The sequence below is a fragment of the Myxocyprinus asiaticus genome, chromosome 3 (genome assembly GCF_019703515.2).
Source record: "Myxocyprinus asiaticus isolate MX2 ecotype Aquarium Trade chromosome 3, UBuf_Myxa_2, whole genome shotgun sequence".
Lineage (NCBI taxonomy): Eukaryota > Metazoa > Chordata > Actinopteri > Cypriniformes > Catostomidae > Myxocyprinus > Myxocyprinus asiaticus.
In genome coordinates this window covers 61298950-61324000 of record NC_059346.1, presented here as the reverse complement: position 1 = coordinate 61324000, position 25051 = coordinate 61298950, and the positions used below count along the sequence as shown (strand labels likewise).

The window sequence follows — 25051 nt, the reverse complement described above, 5'->3', positions numbered from 1 at the left end:
ATTTTTCTTTAAAGGACCTCTCAAGCTCCATCAGGTTGGATGGGGAGCATCGGTGCACAGCCATTTTCAGATCTCTCCAGAGATGTTCAATCGGGTTCAAGTCTGGCTCTGGCTGGGCCACTCAATGACATTCACAGAGTTGTCCCATAGCCACTCCTTTGTTATCTTGGCTGTGTGCTTAGGGTCGTTGTCCTGTTTGAAGATGAACCTTCGCCCCAGTCTGAGGTCCAGAGCGCTCTGGAGCAGGTTTTCATCAAGGATGTCTCTGTACATTGCTGCATTCATCTTTCCCTCGATCCTGACTAGTCTCCCAGTTACTGCCACTGAAAAACATCCCCACAGCATGATGCTGCCACCACAATGCTTCACTGTAGGGATGGTATTGGCCAGGTGATGAGCGGTGCCTGGTTTCCTCCAGACATGACGCTTGCCATTCAGGCCAAAGAGTTCAATCTTTGTTTCTCATGGTCTGAGAGTCCTTCAGGTGCCTTTTGGCAAACTCCAGGCGGGTTGTCATGTGCCTTTTACTGAGGAGTGGCTTCCGTCTGGCCACTCTACCATACAGGCCTGATTGGTGGAGTGCTACAGAGATGGTTGTTCTTCTGGAAGGTTCTCCTCTCTCCACAGAGAAATGCTGGAGCTCTGTCAGAGTGACCATCGGGTTCTTGGTCACCTCCCTGACTAAGGCCCTTCTCCCCTGATCACTCAGTTTGGCCGGGCAGCCAGCTCTAGGAAGAGTCCTGGTGCTTCCAAACTTCTTCCATTTACGGATGATGGAGGCCACTGTGCTCATTGGGACCTTCAATGCTGCAGAAATCTTTCTGTACCCTTCCCCAGATCTGTGCCTCGATACAATCCTGTCTCGGAGGTCTACAGATAATTCCTTGGACTTCATGGCTTGGTTTGTGCTCTGACATGCACTGTTAACTGTGGGACCTTATATAGACAGGTGTGTACCTTTCCAAATAATGTCCAATCAACTGAATTTACCACAGGTGGACTCCAATCAAGTTGTAGAAACATCTCAAGGATGATCAGTGGAAACAGGATGCACCTGAGCTAAATTTTGAGTGTCATGGCAAAGGCTGTGAATACTTATGTACATGTGATTTTTTTTTTCTTTTTTTTTTTTTTTTAATACATTTGCAAAGATTTCAAACAAACTTCTTTCACATTGTCATTATGGGGTATTGTTTGTAGAATTTTGAGGAAAATAATGAATTTAATCCATTTTGGAATAAGGCTGTAACATAACAAAATGTGGAAAAAGTGAAGCGCTGTGAATATTTTCCAGATGCACTGTATATGATGCTGTGTAAATGTCACAGATTCTGTCTTAATTAAACTGATTTGGATTTTAGAAAAGTTCTGAAAAAAATCTTTATCTTCATGCAATACCGTCAATGAGAAGATTTCAACGGTATGATAACCGTCCGTTTTAAAACCGAGGTATATTGTGAAACCTTGAAACCGTTTCATCCCTAGTCATGATAGCCGTTTCCTGCAGCCGCAAAACACCCCCATAACAGGACTGACCCACCTCCATGCTTGACTGTGGGGATGGTGTCGTTATTGTCATCACCTTGTCATCTTACTCCAGACGTACTGCTGACCCATGGGTCTAAAACTCATTTTCAGTTTAGTGTCATACGTCTATAAAAGCTTCTTCCAGGACTTCCTACTTCTTTCCTATTACTTCTTGAATATTCAATTCAACATTTCCCTTGGTGAAATTTTGCTTTCTTCCACACCCCAAGAAGGTTGCTGTTGTACCATACTTAAAAAATGTATGAATGGTGCTGCCAGCTTTGTCTATTGGAAATTGAAGTGCCTTGGAAATGTACTTTTAGCCATGACCTTTCTTGTGTAATGAAATAATCTCCTCTATTAGCTTTTGAGACAGCTTATTTTTAATTGCATTTTTTGCATAGAAATACATTTTTGCTTACAACGCTAAACTTAAATTTTAAAACTTAAGTGCCATTGCAGATTGATGACTTAATTTTGTTTTAAAACAATTACTTGTGTAGCCTTACATATTTAAGAAACAGCTACATGCAATAGGGGTTGAATAATTATGACATGGCTGTATTTAAAAAAAATCTATTTACAAATATTAGGTTATATATACATACTATGACTTTGAATGTGTCACTCAACTGATATAGATGTAGAGTTTAAAAATTCTGGGTCATCAGATAAGCTTACCTTTGTAAATCCTTACTGTCTTTGGGGGGGGGGTTGAATAATTTTTATTGCAACTGCATATATATATATATATATATATATATATATACACACACATACACACACACACACACACACACAGAGATGAGCCAAAACATTATGACCACCTGCCTAATATGCTGTTGGTCTTCTGTGTGCCGCCAAAACAGTGCCGACCCGCCAAGACATTAGCAGCAGATCTTTCAAGTCCTGTAAGTAGCGATGTGGAGCTGCTGTGTATCAGACTTGTTGGTCCAGCATATCCCACAGATGCTCAATCGTATTGAAATCTGGGGAATTTGGAGGCCAGGGCACACCTTGAACTCTTCATCATGTTCCTCAAATCATCCAGGGTGCATTATCCTGCTGAAAGAGGCCATAGCAATCAGGGAATACCACTGCCATGAAGAAGTGTACCTGGTCTGCAACGATGTTTAGGTAGGTGGTGTGTGTCAAATTGACATCCACATGAATGGCCGGATGCAGGGTTTCCTAGCAGAACATGGCCCAGAGCATCAAACTCCCTCCACCCACTTGTCATCTTCCTACAGTGCATCCTTCCCCAGGTAAACGGCGCACAGGTACATGGCTGTAGATGTGAAGTAAAAGAAAGTGGGACTCATCGGATCATGCTTGCGTGCCCATTGTAGGCACTTTCGATGGTGGACAGGGGTCATCATGGGCACTATGACCGGTCGGCGGCTACGCAGCGTGCGATGCACTGTGTGTTGTGACACATTCCTCCTGTAACCATAATTGACATTTTCTGTAACTTGTGCCACAGCAGACCTTCTGTCAGTTCGGACCAGATGGGATAGCCTTTGTTGCCCTTGTGCATCGATGAACCTTGGGCGCCCAACACCTGGTCGCCGGTTTGTGCCTCCACTGACCACTGTTGGTAGGTACTCACCACTGCTAACCGGGAGCACCACACAAGCCTTGCAGTTTCAAAGATGCTCTGACCCAGTTGTCTGGCCATAACAATTTGGCCCTTGTCAAAGTTGCTCAGGTCTTTACTCCTGCCCATTTCTCCTGAATTCATCACATTGACTGCAAGAACTGATTGTTTGCTTACCATCTAATCTAACCAGCCTTGACATGTGGCCTTGTTAGGAGATGATCAACGTAATTTGTTTCACCTGTGAGTGATCATAATGTTTTGGCTCATCTGTGTGTGTGTGTGTGTGTGTGTGTGTGTGTGTGTATGTATATATATATATATATATATATATATACACACACACACACACACACACACACACACACACACACACTTACATAAATATATGAAAAAGTGTAAACAGTTTTTAAACTAGCTTACCTTAAATCTATCGGGTACATCTTGTTGGTTTAGAGGGTAGAGCCGCACAAACTTAAAACTTTCTGCCACCACATAAAATGGTTTATTGTGTGCCTTGGAGCACACTGCCATCTGATAAGTACCAATCTGAGAAATACATATAGCATTACATGTAACTTTTTATTTAACAAACACAACCGCAAACATCAAGAAAACAAACAAGTGTTTTCTGACCTTGTTGATGATACCACCACTTTCCACAACACCCTCAGCACCAACAATAACCAGGTCTACTTTCTCCATGATGTACCTGAAAACACAACATTTGTAAACAAATATTTATATAAAGCAAAAATAAGGCTTAACTTTACCTCAAATGTCATACACTATCTGGTGCATTCAGGAATTTACATAACTGCCTAAATATAACTCTTATGTTATGTAGTATCTCTGCAGTAGCATATTAGACTGTCCTAACTTCTGAGTTGTCTAAATTGCCTCGCACTCCTTCAGAGAGCAACTATGTGACTGTAATGCTGTAATGCCATATATAGCAGCATAGCAATGCAAAGCAAGGCAAGTTTATTTATATAGCACATTTCATACACAATGGCAATACAATGTGCTTTACATAAAAATGATAAAGAAAATACAAGATACATACATTTGTTTTATTTAAAAACAAATTAAGAACATGAAATAAGAATAAAAATTAATCAAACACATTCTTAAAAAGTTAAAATGATTAAAATGAATAAAAAAATAAAAAGAATACAGAAATAAAATGATGCAGTGCTCAGTGAGTAAATGCACAGCTAAACAGATGTGCGTTTAGTCTGGATTTGAATGTGGCCACTGTTGGAGCACACCTGAACTCTTCTGGAATCTGGTTTCAGTTCCAGGTGGCATAACAGCTAAACACAGTCTCAAATTGTTTTGAGTGAACCCTTGGTATTTCTACCTGGCATAATCCTAATGATCTAAGAGGTCTGTTAGGTTTATATTCAACAATCATATCTGCAATGTATTTAGGTCATACGCCATTGAGTGATTTATAAAGTAGCAATAGTACTTTAAAATCAATTCTAAATGTAACAGGAAGCCAGTGTAAAGACATGAGGACTGGAGTAATATGCTCTGATTTTTTGGTTCTGTTGAGAATCCTGGCAGCAGCATTCTGAATGAGGTGCAGGTGTCTAATGGTCTTTTTGGGAAGGGCGGTGAGAAGTCCATTGCAGTAGTCCACCCTACTGGTGATGAATGCATGAACAAGTTTCTCTAAGTCTTGCTATATTTTTTAGATGATATTAGGCTGATTTAGTTATTGCTTTGATGTGACTACTGAAACTAAGGTCTGACTCCAAAATGACACCAAGATTCCTGATTTGATTTTTTATCTTTAGACCCCTGGAGTAAAGGTATGTGTTCAACTTGGGAATTTCGCCTTTGTTGCCAAATACAATGACCTCTGTTTTGTCGTTGTTTAACTGAAGGAAGTTTCAGCACATCCAACTATTGATTTCATCAGTGCACTGGCACAGACAGTCTATGGGGCTGTAGTCTTTTGGCAATATGGCTAGGTAAATCTGGGTGTCGTCTGCATAGCTATGGTATGCAATTTGGTTCTTTTTCATAATTTGGCCTAGTGGGAGCATATATAGGTTGAACAGGAGCAGTGCAAGATTGAGCCTTGTGGGACTCCACGCGTCATGTATGTCCACTCAGATTCATAGTTGCCTATGTTCACACAGTAACCCCTCCCATCTAGATATGACCTGAACCAGCTGAGGACAGTCCCAGAGAGCCCTACCCAGTTTTCCAATCTGTCTAGGAGAATGTTGTCTCAACAGTGTCAAAGGCAGCACTGAGATCTAGTAATACCAGCACTGATATTTTGCCTGAATCAGTATTTAGCATATTAATTATACATTAAGTATAAGTTATAAGTGCCGTCTCTGTGCTGTGATACAGTCGGAAATCAGACTGGAAATTGTCAAAGTAGCCATTCGAGTTTAAGAATTTGTTCAGCTGAAAAAACAACAACTTTTCAATGATCTTGCCTATAAAAGAAAGATTTGAGATCGGTCTGTAGTTGTTTAATTTAGAGTTATTCAGACTGCTCTTTTTCAGAAGGGGCTTGACAACTGCAGTTTTCAGGGACTTCGGAAACGTGCCTGAAAGGAGTGAGGCATTGACAATTTCTAACAGATCTTTTTCCAGACAGTTAATTGCATTTTTGAAAAATGATGTGGGCAGTGTGTCAAGATAGCAGGTCAACGTTATAAGATGCTGTACTATTTCTTCCAGGGTTTTGCCATCAATTGCCTCAAAAGCAGACATAGTGGCTAATTTCTGACGTTTTTTTGGTGGGTTTTGTGGTGTTTGACCTCAGTGCAACATGAGGACGAGCTGACCACCATTTTAATATCATTTGTCAGACAGCATTTCACAGGGACCTGTGCTGGTGGGTTTGTTAGTCTCTCTACAGTAGCAAAAAGAGTGCAGGTGTTGTTTATATAGCTGTTTATAATGTTTAAGAAGAAAGTCTGCCTAGTTGCACCTAGTTCCAAATTGAAAGCATGAAGGCTGTCTTTATAGATGTTATAATGGACTTCAAGTTTCGTTTTCCACCACATTCGTTCTGCTTTCCAGTATTTTCATGTTTTGTACTGCCGTTGTGTTTCTCCATAATGCTTTACGCCTGCCAGTAATCTTCCTGACCTTTACAGAAGCAATGCCATCAATAGCATTTTTAACTTCTGAGCTAAAGTTATCGAAGAGAACATCAACACAGTCTGTGGATATACTTGGTGTCATAGATACAGCCTTCATAAATTGCACACTAGTATTCTTGCGTGCCCATTGTAGGCACTTTCGATGGTGGACAGGGTTCATCATGGGCACTATGACCGGTCGGCGGTTACGCAGCCCCATACGCAGCAAAGTGCGATGCACTGTGTGTTGTGACACATTCCCCCTGTAACCATAATTAAAATTTTCTGTAACTTGTGCCACAGCAGACCTTCTGTCAGTTCAGACCAGACGGGATAGCCTTTGTTGCCCTCGTGCATCGATGAGCCTTGGGCGCCCAACACCTGGTCACCAGTTTGTGCCACCTCTGACCACTGTTGGTAGCTACTCACCACTGCTAACCGGGAGCACCCCACAAGCCTTGCCATTTCAAAGATGCTCTGACCCAGCTGTCTGGCCATAACAATTTGGCCCTTGTCAAAGTCGCTCAGGTCTTTACTCCTGCCCATTTCTCCTGAATTCTCAGTAATCTTCCTGACCTTTACAGAAGCACTGCCATCAATAGCATTTTTAACTTCTGAGTTAAAGTTAGCGAAGAGAACATCAACACAGTCTGTGGATATACTTGGTGTCATAGATACAGCCTTCATAAATTGCACACTAGTATTCTCATTTATGTACCTCTTTTTGACAGAGACAGATGTACTGTAACGGAGAAATCAATATTTCAAAGAAAATACAAAAATGATCAGATAGCGCTATGTCCTTAATAAGAGTGGATGAAATGTTCACACCCTTACTAATGAGCAGATCCAGAGTGTGTCCACAATTGTGTGTGAGTTCTTCTACATGCTGAGTCAGATCGAAAGTGTTTAAAACTGTTGTGAGTTCTTTTTGCAGTGTTGTGTTTAGGATGATCTATATGAATGTTGAAATCCCCAGCAATAACAAAACAGTAAAATTTAGAGCAAGTTGCTGATAACAGTTCTGTAAAATCATCAACAAAGGCTGGAGAGTATTTTGGAGGCCTATAAATAATAATAAATAGAATGTGTGGAGCACCTTTTAGTACAATACTTAGATATTCAAAGGTCAAGCAGTCAACAAGTGACACTTGCTTGCATTTAAAGACATCTTTAAATATCGCAGCTAATCCTCCACCTCTGCTCACAGCTCTACAGACACTCATAAAAAGTTGAGAGGGACTGATTCATATAGGAATGTTGCACTGCAGTTGTTATCTAGCAAAGTTTAATTTAGAAACATAAAATCCAGGTTGTTTTTGGTGATGAGGTCATTGACTAAAAATTACTTGTTGTTAAGTGTGCAGATGTTTACAGTATCTGTTTTTGGCCCCACAGCAATCTCGAACTGATGTTCAATAGGCTACAGATTAGACAGGTTTGCCATACATCTTAACTAAGCTTGCCTTAGTCTTTCTATCACTTAACATAACAGATATAGGAAAAGCTACAGGGTTCCCGCTTGTTCTGTAAACATTTGTCTACATATCACTGAGAGCTGTTATCAGTTGTTTGTTGTTCATCGCGAGTAGAAAAAGGACAATGTGCGCCCTGGTGTTGTGACAGTGGCCGTAGAGTTCTCTCTGAGGGAGGGGATTTGGTTACTGTGGGATTTGTGAATCAAATATACATCCAGATGCTGAAATGAGATCCTCTGGTCATCCTGACCTGCGGTGGTGTTTGTGTGCCATCCAGGTTTAATGGATTTGTGCATGTTCCAAATGGAAGGAGGAGGGAGAAGTAGATACTGTCCTTTAGCACTTTTGCACCAAGTTTGTTTGAGTGGAGGCCATCTGATTTAAACAGTTCTCTTTGACTCCAGAAAAGATTGAAGTTATCAATGTAGTTCATTCTTCTCATGTGGCAGGTTTTGTGCAGCCAAGTGTTTAGACTGAGCAACCAAGAAAACATATTTGTTCCTCAGGCTGGGAGCGGTCCACTTGAAATTCCTCTTGAGTAGTTCAGACTGCACCTTCCGAATATAATTTTTCCCCACATGTATAATAACCTGATTTACAGTCTTATGATTCATCAGAATGTTCCAAAGTTCCTTATTCACATTAGAAACCGTAACTTGAGGAAGGCAGCAAGTAGTGGTAGCCCTTTCACCAATATTTCTGATAATGGAGTCACCCACTATCAGAGTGCTGGGCTCGGCTGTGAGGAGGCATTTTCTTTCTCATCTGTCTGTGTGAAGGCAGCTATGTTGTCCTGTTTCAGGAATGTAAACTGCCAGTAGTAAGAGGCTGGTAGACTGCTTTGACAGAAAATCCATTTTTGTAGTAATATTTCAGTCCCAAAAGTCTCTGGTTTTAGTGTGGGTGGTAGTTTGAGCACTGTGCTGAGTTCAGCAGTTGCTGATATAAAAATTAGAGGTTAAACTGCAAAAGCAAGGTAGCAAAGCAGAGAGCAATAAGCAAAAGCATCCATACAGTAGCAAAGCAGGAAGTACTAGAGAATAAAAAAAAATATTTTCCTTGTTGACATTTTTGTGATAACCAGGTTTTGGAACCATCAATTTGATTCTTAATTTAATCCCAAATGAATGAATGAGTCATGTGAGTTTAAGCAGTGAAGAGGTTCATTGTTATTTTGATGTAACAATAAAAATAAAATAATAATAATAATAATAACTTACCCGACTGCAGCATCAAGCACTACTGTGACAGGTATGTTGAGTCTGCGTAGTTTCTGAGCCATAAGTTCACTTAGAGGGAAAAAAAAAACACACAAAACAAATTTAATACTGTAGACAATGCACAAATACAAACATACGTACTTCTATAGCAAGCTCAGCCAACATACAAGCATACTTCAGAGACATGGCATAATGAATACATGTGCATTTAGTAACAAAGTTCCTATCATGTTCAAATTCAGTTTTACTGGTGTCAACATTTTAGCGACTGCTGTCCCAAACTAGTGACTTGAAGATAATGTTTTAATAATGCACTTTCCAATTAATTCCACAAACATGGTCAAATAGCAATTGTCAGTCTAAATTATTGTTGTGACAAATATAATCAGCACAATAGACCTTTCGCCAACAGAGAGCACTTTCATTCAACCAATGTGCTATATTAAGTGAAGCTAAAATGGATCTACCAACATAGTTGTGTGGTGGCCTGAGTCAAACCATGATTCCTGAATTTTATGCAATAGCAGAATAGATAACTCACTGACTCTCTCTAGCTATGCCTGATGGCTGGCTGTTTGGTGAACAAGTACTATAAATCTAGTTACATATATTGCAGTTTTAAATATAGCATACTCTGGCATCTGTTTAAAATTTTATATTTAATTTTAAGATGACAATGAATACCAAATTACAACCTAGCTGCAACACCTTGACAAAGCAAGAACAAACCAAATTCTTAATCTGCTCAGTCTCCAGATCACAATCCCATAGGGTTTGTATAGAATGAATATGATGGGTGAGAAAAGGAAAGCTACCCAAATGTATTCAACATCTCTGGTAGAAGAGCCAGAAGGAAGGCTACAGTGTATGTTGTGTTTGAAAAAGCTGTTTTGTTTCTAAACCTTTACCAGTTTATTTAGAACAGCATATATTACACTGTGTCCAAACCAGGTGTGACAAGTTTCAAGCAACAAGCAGTTTGCGTTTCCACAATGAATGTGAAAATGCTGTGCGACACCACTCAATCACAGCCAAAGAGAACATATTTCATGTTTACATTTCAGTTATGTGGTATATGATTTTGGACCAATAAAAAATTTCATTGTAGGAGTGGGGGCTACCCAGAGCAACACAGCAAAAAAAGAAGCCAGAAGTGACTGACAAAATGTCCTGCCATTTAATGCGGTTGCAGCTGGTAAGGATGAAAAATCAGATAAACATGGAAAAGTTTTTATTGCTTTACACTTTATTGCATCACACCTGGTTAGGACATGGTATTAAACATTTTGCTAAAATACTGCACACAAAATTTGCAATTTATCTTAAACTAACATTAGTGGTGATACAATTTCGTTTTTTGTAATTAACATTTTTTTATTAAATCTTATAATAACAAGAAACACACACACACACACACACACACACACACACACACACACACACACACACATATATATATATAGGTGCTGGTCATATAAATAGAATATCATCAAAAAGTTGATTTATTTCACTAATTCCATTCAAACAGTGAAACTTGTATATTATATTCATTCATTACACACAGACTGATATATTTCAAATGTTTATTTCTTTTAATTTTGATGATTATAACTGACAACTAAGGAAAATCCCAAATTCAGTATCTCAGAAAATTAGAATATTGTGAAAATGTTCAATATTGAAGACACCTGGTGCCACACTCTAATCAGCTAATTAACTCAAAACACCTGCAAAGGCCTTTAAATGGTCTCTCAGTCTAGTTCTGTACACTACACAATCATGGGGAAGACTGCTGACTTGACAGTTGTCCAAAAGACGACCATTGACATGTTGCACAAGGAGGGCAAGACACAAAAGGTCATTGCAAAAGAGTCTGGCTGTTCACAGAGCTCTGTGTCCAAGCACATTAATAGAGAGGCGAAGGGAAGGAAAAGATGTGGTAGAAAAAAGTGTACAAGCAATAGGGATAACCGCACCCTGGAGAGGATTGTGAAACAAAACCCTTTCAAAAATGTGGGGGAGAACCACTACGCACAGACGTATGCAAGACATGGGTTTCAGCTGTCGCATTCCTTGTGTCAAGCCACTCTTGAACAACAGACAGCGTCTGAAGCGTCTCGCCTGGGCTAAAGACAAAAAGGACTGGACTGCTGCTGAGTGGTCCAAAGTTATGTTCTCTGATGAAAGTAAATTTTGCATTTCCTTTGGAAATCAGGGTCCCAGAGTCTGGAGGAAGAGAGGAGAGGCACACAATCCACGTTGCTTGAGGTCCAGTGTAAAGTTTCCACAGTCAGTGATGGTTTGGGGTGCCATGTCATCTGCTGGTGTTGGTCCACTGTGTTTTCTGAGGTCCAAGGTCAACGCAGCCGTATACCAGGAAGTTTTAGAGCACTTCATGCTTCCTGCTGCTGACCAACTTTATGGAGATGCAGATTTCATTTTCCAACAGGACTTGGCACCTGCACACAGTGCCAAAGCAACCAGTATCTGGTTTAAGGACCATGGTATCCCTGTTCTTAATTGGCCAGCAAACTCGCCTGACCTTCACCCCATAGAAAATCTGTGGGGTATTGTGAAGAGGAAGATGCGATATGCCAGACCCAACAATGCAGAAGAGCTGAAGGCCACTATCAGAGCAACCTGGGCTCTCATAACACCTGAGCAGTGCCACAGACTGATCGACTCCATGCCACGCCGCATTGCTGCAGTAATTCAGGCAAAAGGAGCCCCAACTAAGTATTGAGTGCTGTACATGCTCATACTTTTCATGTTCATACTTTTCAGTTGGCCAAGATTTGTAAAAATCCTTTCTTTGTATTGGTCTTAAGTAATATTCTAATTTTCTGAGATACTGAATTTGGGATTTTCCTTAGTTGTCAGTTATAATCATCAAAATTAAAAGAAATAAACATTTGAAATATATCAGTCTGTGTGTAATGAATGAATATAATATACAAGTTTCACTTTTTGAATGGAATTAGTGAAATAAATCAACTTTTTGATGATATTCTAATTATATGACCAGCACCTGTGTGTATATATATATATATATATATATATATATATATATATATATATATATACACATACACACACACAACATTTTAAGGCTCCGTCCCCCAGACTCTGAATTAACAGGGAGTAGTACACTGATGCCTCATGACCTTTTCCAAAAGGCGCAATCACCTCTCCCAAACCATCTGCCTCTTTAGGGGGGTGTGTGCTACTCCCAAAAATAGTACAAAGCAGGTGGCGCAGTTGTAAATACCTATAAAACTGAGGTCTGGGGATCCCAAAATGTTGGACCAAGTTTTCAAACGATCTCAACACTCCACTTTCATATAGGTCACCGAGTGTAGCAACCCCCCTCACAATCCACTCTGGCCAGCAGAAAGGGGACTTGCCAATACACAATGTTGGGTTCTGCCATATGCTCGAGGCAACATTTAAAAAAGTGTCCTATTTAAACAATCTGGACACTTTAGTCCATACCGAGTGTAAATGCGAAATAACGGAGTGTAGCTTAACTTTTCCGATTAGTTTGATAGAGATGCTTTGTAATGGCGAAATAGGGGCAAGAACTGCCTGTTCAATAACAAACCAGGAAGGGGTTCTCTCAGGTGGAAGTGACCAATGAGCCAAATGTTTGAGACTGAACGCATAGTAATAAAACAAAATCTTGGGTAGGCCTAGCCCACCTTGTCTATCGGCCTATGTAACTTATTAAAATGCAATCTGGGACGTTTACCATTCCAAGTGAAGGACTTCGCTATGCTATCAAATTGCTTGAAATAAGAGAGGGGGACATCTACAGGGAGAGATTGTAGCAGGTAGTTAAATTTTGGAATACAATTCAATTCATTTTAATAACATTAACCTTCCCAATCATCGATAAATGTAATGAAGCCCACCTGCCCACATCGCTCGAAAACCTTTTTATTAAAGGGTCAAAATTAACACTAACTAAATCAGACAAATTTGCTGGGAATAAAATACCCAAAATACCCAAAAAAACAAAAACGTAATGCCCTGTTTGGGCCACTGGAAGGCACCCGGCTGGAAAGCCGTTACTGGACAGTACACTGTCAGAGCCAAAGCTTCGGATTTAGACCAATTGAATTTGTATCCTGAGAACTTGGAAAAGGAATTAATAATTCTGTGAAGGCAAGGCATAGATCTAGTAGGTTCAGAGACAAATAATAAAATATCATCTGCGTAAAGCAGAAGCTTATGCGCCACACCTCCCGCAACCACCCCTGGAAAATCATCCACCTTTTTTATCGCGGCTGCTAATGGTTCCAGGGCAAGACAGAACAATAATGGGGAAAGAGGGCAACCCTGCAGAGTGCCCCTATCCAGAGTAAAATAATCTGAAATTAATCCATTTGTTTGTACCGCTGCTACAGGGTTACATAAAAGTAACTTAATCCAACCAATAAATGTACTCCTGAACCCAAACATTTCCAAAATCTTAAAAAGATAATCCCATTCTACCACATCAAACGCCTTTTCAGCATCAAGTAAGATGGCAACGACCGGAGACTGATCATTCGCTACTGACCATATGATATTGATGAGACGCATACTGTTATCAGAAGAGCTGCAGCCCCGAATAAACCCCACCTGATCTGTATGTATAAGAGATGTCATAACCTTACTTTATCGGTTAGCCAAAATTTTTGACAACATTTTTACATCTAGTTGGATCAGGGAGATTGGACGGTAACTTTTACACTCGCATGGATCTTTGTCCTTTTTAAGAATCAGATTGATCCGGGCTTGTGTCATGGTTGGAGGAAGCTTGCCATTCTTTAATGATTCAGTATAAACTTCTAACAAAAGTGGAGCCAGTTCTGTAAGCATAGGATCTAAAAAATTCTGTGGCAAAACCATATGGCCCCGGAGCCTTGCCTGTAGGTAGGGACTTAATTACCTTGTCAAGCTCCTCCAAGGTTATCTCAGAATCAAGAGAGTTTTTTTGTTCAGTCTTCAGTTTAGGAAGATCTAATGGTTCCACAAAGTTTTTAATATCTTCATCAGTAGATGAAGACGTGGAACTATAAAGATCAAGGTAGAACTCTTTAAAGGCATTATTTATATCAATGGCTGAGGTAAAAATTTCACCACCAGCAGATTTCACTGAGGGAATGATAGAAAGAGACTCTCTCTGCTTTATATATCTAGCCAACTGCTTCCCTGCTTTGTCACCCGACTCAAAGTATGACTGTCTTGCCCTGAATAACCAAAACTCCACTTTCTGTGACAAAATAGTATTATATCTATATTTCAATCGGGTCAATTCTCTGAGGCCATCAGATGACATACGGCGCTTCAGCTCTGCCTCTGCACTTTTAATATTTCCTTCCAGCTCCACAAATTCTCGTGCTTTGGATTTTTTGATGAATGAGGCATACTGTATGATCCAACCCCTAAGAACCATCTTAAGTGCCTCCCAAGCAATGCCCACAGAGGATACTGAGGACCAGTTGGTCTCCATATAAACACTGATTTCAGTCTTTAACATTTGTTGGAAATCAGGATTTTGCAAAAGGGATCCATTAAGGCGCCAACTATATGATTTATTTTTCTCTATATGTGGCAACACCTCTAAACTCACCAGGGCGTGATCCGAGACTAAAATGTTTCCAATTGAGCAATCAACAACAGATGAAATGAGGGATCTGGATATCAAAAAAATAAAAATAAAAATCTATTCTAGAAAACATCTTATGGACTGATGAAAAAAATAAAATGTATAGTCTCTACCAGATGGGTTCAAAAGTCTCCAAATATCTGTAAGACCAAGATTTTTACACATCCTGTGAAGCGTCAATGTTGCTCTAGGGAGCTTACACACTTTTGTTTCACTATGATCAAGGACTGAGTCCATCAAAAGATTAAAGTCTCCTCCCAAAATTATATCATGAGGGGTGCCAGCGACTTGCAACATCCCTTCAAGATCTATAAAAAAGCCCTGATCATCAGCGTTAGGTGTGTAAATATTAGCCAAAATCAGATTTTGCCCCTGAATTTCTGTTGAAACAATAATGACTCTCCCTAATTTATCTTTAATCTGTTTGAGACATTTGAATTGTAGATGTTTATTTACCAATATAATGACTCCCTTGCTCTTACTTGAGATAGCACTAAAGAAAACATGTCCACCCCATATCTTCCCAAATTTTTCAGCTTCCTGCGGGGAAAGATGCGTTTCTTGAAGAAACACTATATCATATTTCTTACGTTTAAGAAAAGAAATAACCTTCCTTCTTTTTATGGTGTGCCCCAACCCATTCACATTCCATGTGGAGAGAGATAGTACACTCATATTAACATTCGACATTTTGATATAATAGAACAAATTAATTGTGTGCCAAAAACAAAATTATGAAGACCACATTTCAACATTAATGCAACAATAAAACCCCGAACTTCCCCCTGTACAAAACAAACAGAAAAAAGATAAACGTGCGCATTAACCCCGCGCACGAAAGTGCCAACCGGCGTCAATCCCTTTAAACTCAAAGAGTCCATGTACGCATACGAGAGCCCCCGCGACAACTTTGCCATCGGATTGCTCAACTTTGCCTCACAAATTTGTAAGGCAAAATTACATAACATCAAACATTTTGTAAAACAAACACCAGCCAATAGGCAGAATAAACACAAAGAACGTGTAGACTCATTCACAAAACTGTCTCGAAGGTGTGTTCCTTCACAAAACAAATTCCAGACGATATAAAGACGGCTGTCCAACCGGACAGACAAACGAATCTTCAGTGAGCCAGCTGATGAGTGCAGCAGATGATGTAATCATTCCAATGTCCCATGAAAATACTCCACATATCATACTCCAGCCAACAGGAGGCATAAGCAAAGGAACTGACATATTCATCCATAACTGTTCCGAAGAAGTGTTAACAAAACAAACTCCAACCGCTAGGCGGAACCAGCACAAAAGGAAATGAAACACGCATCCCGGTTCCTCGGATGGTCAAGAGTCAATTCACTCAGAGGCCGCATAAAAGTATATCCCATGATTTAAACAGTCCGCCAACTTTATAAAAGACATCCTTTCTGTGGGCATGTTGATATTTTGCGGTTATCCGTAGTGTCTATTCTCAATCTGCCAAGGAAATTCATTGTAAAAGTGATCTTCTGTCAATGCAAAAGTTTCTTTAAGGAAAAGTGTTAATCCACAAAACAAAACAACTCCAGCCACTTGTCTGAGCCAAAGCAAAAAGAAACAAAAATGGCGCCCAGCTTCATCCGAAAGCCAGGAGTATGTACAGTGAGTCAATCCACCCAATGGTTACTCACCCATTGTTTTAATAAAAGACATTGCCTGATCGGGACATGTAAATACTTTGCTGCTGTCCTTGGTGTTTATTCTCAGTCTGGCCGGAAACATCAGAGCAAAAGTGATCTTCCGCTGATGAAAGAGTTTCTTGCATTCCTTAAACTGATCGCGTTTCTCTCGTCGAGTTCACAATGTCCGAGAACAAGAAAATATTGTAATTCTTCCAAGACAGCTTTCCTTTGCTCCTTGCCTGGCGCAACACAAGATCTTATTCGGATGATCTCAAAAATTGGGCCAGAATCAATCAGGGCCTTTCTCCCTCAGCAGATCTGTGAGCTGGGACTCTGTGAGCTCACTCGATTTCCAGTTTATGGCCTGTTATGTCGAGCAGACTTGGGAAAAGCTCGTCTAGGAATTTCACCATATCTCTGCCCTCCACATGCTCAGGAATTCCAACAATTCGAATGTTATTCCTGCGGCTTCTATTCTCAAGATCTTCAAGCTTTTCAAGAACACGTTCCAAATCAACTTTGGTCGTGGGCGGATTAGCGGCTAATTCCCTCTCTGATGACTCCAAATAATTCAATATCATAAAAAAAAAAAAGAATTATAATAATTTTACAAACCCACATATCCATCTGAAGAACCGAAAACAAAATCTTTATGTTCTTAAACATTACCTTTAAGTAATTACTGTTACAAATCTATGATAGTGTTTTAGTGCCACATAAAAAATAAAAAAATATCTAAGATATTGAGAATAAAGTTGTAATGTAATAAAATATTTCTCACTGCCTTTTTTTCAGTGCTGTTTGTTTTGAATAAACCTGCCAGTCTGTGAAATTCTCATCTGCTCTTTGGTCTTCTTTACAATACTCAGCAGGTTCTTTCTCCTGAATAAATAAAATTTTCTACTCTGTGCTGATTTACCAAAGACCAGTTAGGATATCTTTGTTGGTAAATCCTGTCTTAAAATATGATTTAACTCAAGGGTCTTCAACAGGGGGTGGAATCACAGGGGGTCCGCAAATTATTGTTTGATCCACCATTGGCACTTGTGGCTTTACTGGTTGTTTAGATCAGTGTTACTATCAGAAATAATTAATAATTATTTCTTTAGTTATTAATTAATATTTAAATTAATTAATTGAATCTAACTCATTAAAACCTCATATGGGGCTCCAGTAAATGTAGTGCGCTACGTTTAGGAGTGGGTTTGGTTATTAGCAATAATTAATAATTATCAAAGATAATTATTAATTATTAAAATCAATAGAACATTGATGAGAATCAATGTTAGCTTTTCTAATCCTTTAAATCAACAATTATCAAAGATAATCATTAATTGTTAACATCGATGAAACATTAATTAAAATTAACTAGCTTATTGATCATTCAAATTCAACAATCATCAAAGATAATTATCAATTATCAAAAATCAACAGAATATTAATAAGGATTAACATTGACGGGGCACCACCCTGGAATCAGGGACTAATAACCAGATAGTAAAACGGTCTCGTATTAGATTGTTTTCTTAGGAAAGTCGACATCCGAAGAATATCGATTTTCGGGAAAAAAAAACAATGAATGAAGGTTTGAATCCGAGCACTGACATCCCGTCAGCATGACACAGGCGTATGCAAAACAAAACCAAAACACTTCTCTCTGTAATATAAACAAAGTTTATTTATGCAGTAATATCAATTAATAATTAATACAATGCAGTCAATAAACTTACGACTTACGACTACAAACTAAACAGTGATATGATTAGATATGGAAATCAAAATAATCCTATAACACATGAGGGTGTGTGTGTTTGTGAGGGGTCGCATGTGTGGGTGTGTGTGGTTAGTACGAGAGAGAATTAAGTGACGGCCCTAAAGCCAATTTCGCGATCGTGGGAGAGAAAGCAGCTGTTAGTTTATCGCTCAGAGACATGGTGGACGGCTCGTAAACAGTCCCGTGTTCCTTGACTCTTTAATGGATAAACTCAGTTTGCCGGTCTCACCCACGATGGCGAAAATGCACAACAGTTCAATTTGGTTGGACCACAATACAGCAAAACAAATTTGTTATAATGAATACCCTGAGTATTAATAATAAGCGGACATGGCGGTCCGTAAACTGTACAAGCAAAAACCTTGAAACACAAGAATAACACACTATAATATTCTATCTCTGCCCAGACGTAAACCTCTTACTTGAATCGCATGAGGATGCAGAATGTGTGTTCCTCCGTCCTTTAACTCCGACCCGGTTCCTTGAGGCTCGAGTGATGACGGGAGGCCGTTTCCTCGCTCTGTTGGCGGGCACGGCTGTTGATTCTCGGCGGGCTGGCGGAGAACTCAGAAATGTCGACTTGACTGAAGATGGAAGAGAAATCTTTAATCTCACTTCTGCAGGCAAACGGATGAAGATGCGGATTGAACACAGAGTAATCTCAACTCGTCCAGTGAGATGGAGATTGTATGGCCACAGTTTCAAGTCGGACGTTACTTCCTTGTGCCACAAGGTTGCACCTGAGAGTAGCGATGAGCTACGTCTATACTCGGCGAACAAAGTTGCTGGAAGCAAATCCCGGAAGCATTTCAGAGGTATTTCTACTCCTGATGATGTCATGGTTTGAGGGACGTTCTGTTGTGTGCCTCATCCAATAGGAGTTGAGAGTTCGATCCTTTAGTGAGCAAGGCTTCATGGGATTTGTAGTCCGTTTTGGACTCCCTTTGTTTGATTTTGGCGCGATTTTTATCAGTAAGATTTACGACTTGGTGTGTGGGGGCTGGGTTAGGTTTTACGACTGTGTAAGGCCTGCCTTTGTCTTCTGTCTGAATACATTAGGCCCAACACTTGTAATAATTATTCACTTACATGCGAGCGATAGTGAGAGACAGAAGTATGTATTTTTGTTTAGTTTAAAGTCCACTTAGAAATGTTTTCCTAATTACAAAGTTTTATTCTTAAAGAATTAAACAGTAATTTCAAAATATTTAAAATATATAAAATCATGAAAAGTATAAAATCATGATCACTCACATGAGTGACTCACATCAGATGAAGTCATATCAGTAGGCTGTCTGTCTGTCTGTCTGTCTATCTATCTTTTATCTTTTTTGAGGGGATATGGAAAATTAAAAATGGCATTTCATGTCAAAAGGTTGCAGACCTCTTCTGTACATCATTTAATGATTATTTTAATGGCTTTGCAATGTAAACATCATATGTACAGTGGTGTGAAAAAGTGTTTGCCCCCTTCCTGATTTCTTATTTTTTTGCATGTTTGTCACACTTAAATGTTTCAGATCATCAAACAAGTTTCAATATTAGTCAAAGATAACACAAGTAAACACAAAATGCAGTTTTTAAATGAAGGTTGTTATTATTAAGGGAAAACAAAATCCAAACCTACATGGCCCTGTGTGAAAAAGTGTTTGCCCCACCTGTTAAAACATAACTTAACTGTGGTTTATCACACCGGAGTTCAATTTCTCTAGCCACACCCAGGCCTGATTACTGCCACACCTGTTCTCAATCAAGAAATCACTTAAATAGGACCTGCCTGACAAAGTGAAGTAGATCTTCAAAAGCTAGACATCATGCCGAGATCCAAAGAAATTCAGGAACAAATGAGAAGGAAAGTAATTGAGATCTATCAGTCTGGAAAAGGTTATAAAGCCATTTCTAAAGCTTTGGGACTCCAGAGAACCACAGTGAGAGCCATTATCCACAAACGGCGAAAACATGGAACAGTGGTGAACCTTTCCAAGAGTGGCCGGCCGACCAAAATTACCCCAAGAGCGCAGCGACGACTCATCCAAGAGGTCACAAAAGACCCCACAACAACATCCAAAGAACTGCAGGCCTCACTTGCCTCAGTTAAGGTCAGTGTTCATGACTCCACCATAAGAAAGAGACTGGGCAAAAATGGCATGCATGGCAGAGTTCAAAGACGAAAACCACTGCTGAGCAAAAAGAACATTAAGGCTCATCTCATTTTTGCCAGAAAACATCTTGATGATCCCCAAGACTTTTGGGAAAATACTCTGTGGACTGACGAGACAAAAGTTGAACTTTCTGGAAGGTGTGTGTCCCATTACATCTGGCGTAAAAGTAACACCGCATTTCAGAAAAAGAACATCATACCAACAGTAAAATATGGTGGTGGTAGTGTGATGGTCTGGGGCTGTTTTGCTGCTTCAGGACCTGGAAGACTTGCTGTGATAAATGGAACCATGAATTCTGCTGTCTACCAAAAAATCCTGAAGGAGAATGTCCGGCCATCTGTTCGTGACCTCAAGCTGAAGCGAACTTTGGTTCTGCAGCAGGACAATGATCCAAAACACACCAGCAAGTCCGCCTCTGAATGGCTGAAGAAAAACAAAATGAAGACTTTGGAGTAGCCTAGTCAAAGTCCTGACCTGAATCCTATTGAGATGCTGTGGCATGACCTTAAAAAGGCAGTTCATGCTCGAAAACCCTCCAATGTGGCTGAATAACAACAATTCTGCAAAGATGAGTGGGCCAAAATTCCTCCACAGCGCTGTAAAAGACTCATTGCAAGTTATCGCAAACGCTTGATTGCAGTTGTTGCTGCTAAGGGTGGCCCAACCAGTTATTAGGTTTAGGGGGCAATCACTTTTTCACACAGGGCCATGTAGGTTTGGATTTTGTTTTCCCTTAATAATAACAACCTTCATTTAAAAACTGCATTTTGTGTTTACTTGTGTTATCTTTGACTAATATTGAAACTTGTTTGATGATCTGAAACATTTAAGTGTGACAAACATGCAAAAAAATAAGAAATCAGGAAGGGGCAAACACTTTTTCACACCACTGTATGTAAAGTATGTTCATACATTAATATGGCACCATACACGTTTTATAGGTATAAAACTAGGGATGCACCGATACCACTTTTTCTCTTCCGATCCGATTCCGATATCGGAAATCCGAAACCAATGTTGTTTTTTTGCATAATCAGTTTAGAATATCTTTACATTATTGTGTGGATCTAATTGGGTGTACTCTTTAATATGTAAAGAAACACAAACCTCTAACTACACATTATTTCAATATAAATGTATAGCTTATTAAGAAAACTTTATTGTTAACTAGTATACTGGATAATGTGGCAGCAAAATTAACAGTAATTCCAGTATAAGTCATCTGTAGAAAGGAAGCCGTTTTTTTATTTATTTGTTTTCAAAAAAAAATTCAACTTGTATCTAGACTTTTGTTCAATTTAGTTGTAAGATATCAGCTCACTTTTCATTCACACGGTTATTTTTTGGAACCCATTCAACTTAAATACTATTATAATTTGTAAACAAATGTTAATAATAATAATAATATATTATAATACTAATATATCTCAATCGTGCACCTTTTGTCACGGATCCACCGGTCTCTCTCTCTCTCCCTCACTGCCATCAGTGCCCACTCTCCCCTGAGTTCTGATTACACGCACCTGCATATCATTAGTGGCTAATCAAGGATTGCATATATACCCCGCTTTCACACACACTTTGTCTGTTCTCATCGATAGTATCTCTGAGACTCCTTTCTACTTTTTCACGCAATATTACACATTTAATTATGCTTTTTTTTATTTTTTTTTTTACAATATTTTGGTAAAAGGCCTATAATAAGATCATTCTCAAAAAAAAAATTTTATTCTGAAAATCTTATTGACACTACATGGCAATAGTGTACAAATCTGTACAATCAGTGACTTAAGGTTTATAGGAAATTCCAGGTAGTTTCATTGCAAGACCTCTCTAGAAAATTAATAGCATCACATACTCAAGCAGTATAATGAAGACTTACCCTGCTGAATCTGGTTGTGATTCGGTGACATATACTGTAAAACGTTTGTTATCAGCTGCAGCATTTTCCAGAACCTTTAACACCACTCTAGATGAGGAGTGTGTCAGGATTTTCTGCAAATGGAAAGCAGAAACAAAAGGATTAAAGTAAATTAATGCTCAGCATGTCTCCAAAATAAGACTTAATTCATCATATTGGGTCAGATCAGAAATGCATTTTCCCTGGGATCATTTTAGGAACTACTAGTATACTTACAGCTCCATCTTTGACAAAGGTGTGACAAAGTTTAGCCACTTTACCCCTAGAGAGGGATATTTTCTTTAAGAAGAGTTCACCTCTCTCTATCATCACATTTTTACACTGTGAAAGATCCTGTGAAAAAAGGGAGTGACAATTTAAAGCACTACTAACAATCCTTTCTAAAGGTGCAGCCACTCTACACTTCACGATTCAACAATTCACTTTCATTCAAATGTATCCAAAAGTGGGGACACCACAAACGCAAGCTCATCTGAGAAACTTCGCATTCTGCTGTGCACAAAAGTTCGAGTTCAAGTGGTGAAGTCTGACCTGCCAATTTTTATGACAAGATAACGTGTGACCAATAGAAGATCGAAATGTCACACACAGACCTCTTGGCTTAATACAAATAATACATATTTTTAAAGCTGCATTTTTATTGTTGCAGGAAAGTGAGTAGACAGTATATTTTAACATTATAATATTATTTGCTATTTGTTATTTATTTGCAGTGTCCAAAATAATTTTGCCAACTCAAAGTGTAGTGTGACCATCCCTTTAAATACTATAAGAATTCTTCAAAATAACAGTTTACACATTTCAACTACTAACTTCCTGTAGCAGGTATGACAAACAAGTCACATGGACTACTTTTAATATACTTTTGGGCCTTTTCTTAAGCTTAAAAAAGTGAGTATCAACTATCCCTATTAACTGCCATTGTATTAATTTTTTTTGTGTGTGCATGTGTGTGTGTGTTTTGCATAAGAAACAAAGTCATATGGGTTTGGAACGACACATGGTTGAGAATTTTCATATTTGGGTGAACTATTCCTTTAACCAACTTAATTGGTTCTAGTCAGAAGCTGGAAAACACCAACTCATTCTGTACTATTTTCAACGTTTTAGAATAAAAGTCATCAAAACTATGATATAATACAAATGGAAGCATGAAAATTATGTCCTAACAAAATAAGTTCAAAACTATGTAATATAAAAAATGTTACATTTTAGTTTGTTCAAAGTAGCCACACTTTGCCTAGATTACAGCTCTGCCCACTTAACCAACCAACTTCATGACGTATCCACCTGGTATGCTTTTCAACCAGTATAGAGTTCTCATGTGTGTTGGTCACTCCTTGGCAGCTCTTTCATCCATTTAAACTTTTATAAATTAAAAATGTAGTTTTGTAAAGAAATTCATACATAGGCACAATTTTATGTGTCCAAATTTTTTTTGGCAAACACAAAGATGCTGAATCTGAAAACAGCCAGTAAACAAAGTGTGGGCCTCCTATTTGCTTTTCAATAGGGCCGATACAGATTTCCAGATCAGATTCGATTCCGATTCGATTTCCATTCATATGGATCAGAGTTTCCACAAAGAATATTTGGTGCTGGCCAACGTGTCGGGAAATGATAATGTTTTCCGTACATATTGGAAAATATCCGGTCATCTCATTTCAGTGTTTATTTTGCATTGCAGGTGGACTATGCGTAATAATGCAATATAGGCTAATAATGACACAATCAAGTCAAATAAAAGATAAACAGGGTTGCTGTAGGGCTTTTAAAATCAAATTTAAGACTAAGACCTTTTTAAAGACCTGAACAAATAAAATTAATACTGTATGCCCATACAGAACAAACCCACACAATCTCAAAATAAATCACGTATCACAGATTCTTTTAATGAAACAGTCTGGGGAACATATTCAACAAGGCCTTAGAACTTGTAACACTGCTTATCAGCAAAACAAGGTATATGCATGTTTAAAATACTCAAGATATGTTTTCCACACACACACACATATATATACACATATACACTTTATTGCCAAAAGTATTCGCTCACCCATCCAAATAATTGAATTCAGGTGTTCCAATCACTTCCATGGCCACAGGTGTATAAAATGAAGCACCTAGGCATGCAGACTGCTTCTACAAACATTTGTGAAAGAATGGGCCGCTCTCAGGAGCTCAATGAATTCCAGCGTGGTACTGTGATAGGATGCCACCTGTGCAACAAGTCCAGTCGTGAAATTTCCTCGCTACTAAATATTCCACAGTCAACTGTCAGTGGTATTATAACAAAGTGGAAGCGATTGGGAATGACAGCAACTCAGCCACGAAGTGGTAGGCCACGTAAAATGACAGAGCAGGGTCAGCGGATGCTGAGACGCATAGTGCGCAGAGGTCGCCAACTTTCTGCAGAGTCAATCGCTACAGACCTCCAAAGTTCATTTGGCCTTCAGATTAGCTCAAGAACAGTGCGTAGAGAGCTTCATGGAATGGGTTTCCATGGCCGAGCAGCTGCATCCAAGCCATACATCACCAAGTGCAATGCAAAGCGTCGGATGCAGTGGTGTAAAGCACGCCGCCACTGGACTCTAGAGCAGTGGAGACGCGTTCTCTGGAGTGACGAATCACGCTTCTCCATCTGACAATCTGATGGACGAGTCTGGGTTTGGTGGTTGCCAGGAGAACGGTACTTGTCTGACTGCATTGTGCCAGCTGTGAAGGGGGGATTATGGTGTGGGGTTGTTTTTCAGGTGCTGGGCTTGGCCCCTTAGTTCCAGTGAAAGGAACTCTGAATGCTTCAGCATACCAAGAGATTTTGGACAATTCCATGCTCCCAACTTTGTGGGAACAGTTTGGGGATGGCCCCTTCCTGTTCCAACATGACTGCACACCAGTGCACAAAGCAAGGTCCATAAAGACATGGATGAGCGAGTTTGGTGTGG

The 25051-nt window shown here is 39.3% G+C and overlaps 1 protein-coding gene across 3 annotated transcripts in view; it reads right to left on the bottom strand.

Annotated features, from left to right (window-relative positions):
* Positions 1-25051, bottom strand: part of LOC127426290 (translation initiation factor eIF-2B subunit alpha-like) — a 63415-nt gene that overhangs the window by 15436 nt on the left and 22928 nt on the right. For 2 of the 3 annotated variants that reach the window (XM_051673008.1, XM_051673024.1), the window contains exons 4-8: positions 22323-22439; positions 22068-22180; positions 8939-9007; positions 3761-3836; positions 3548-3673 (exon numbers count right to left, since the gene is read on the bottom strand). In XM_051673008.1, coding sequence (XP_051528968.1) covers positions 3548-3673; positions 3761-3836; positions 8939-9007; positions 22068-22180; positions 22323-22439 — 501 coding nt within the window. The remainder of the gene's footprint in view (positions 1-3547; positions 3674-3760; positions 3837-8938; positions 9008-22067; positions 22181-22322; positions 22440-25051) is intronic. The other variant, XM_051673015.1, reaches the window with a different exon arrangement.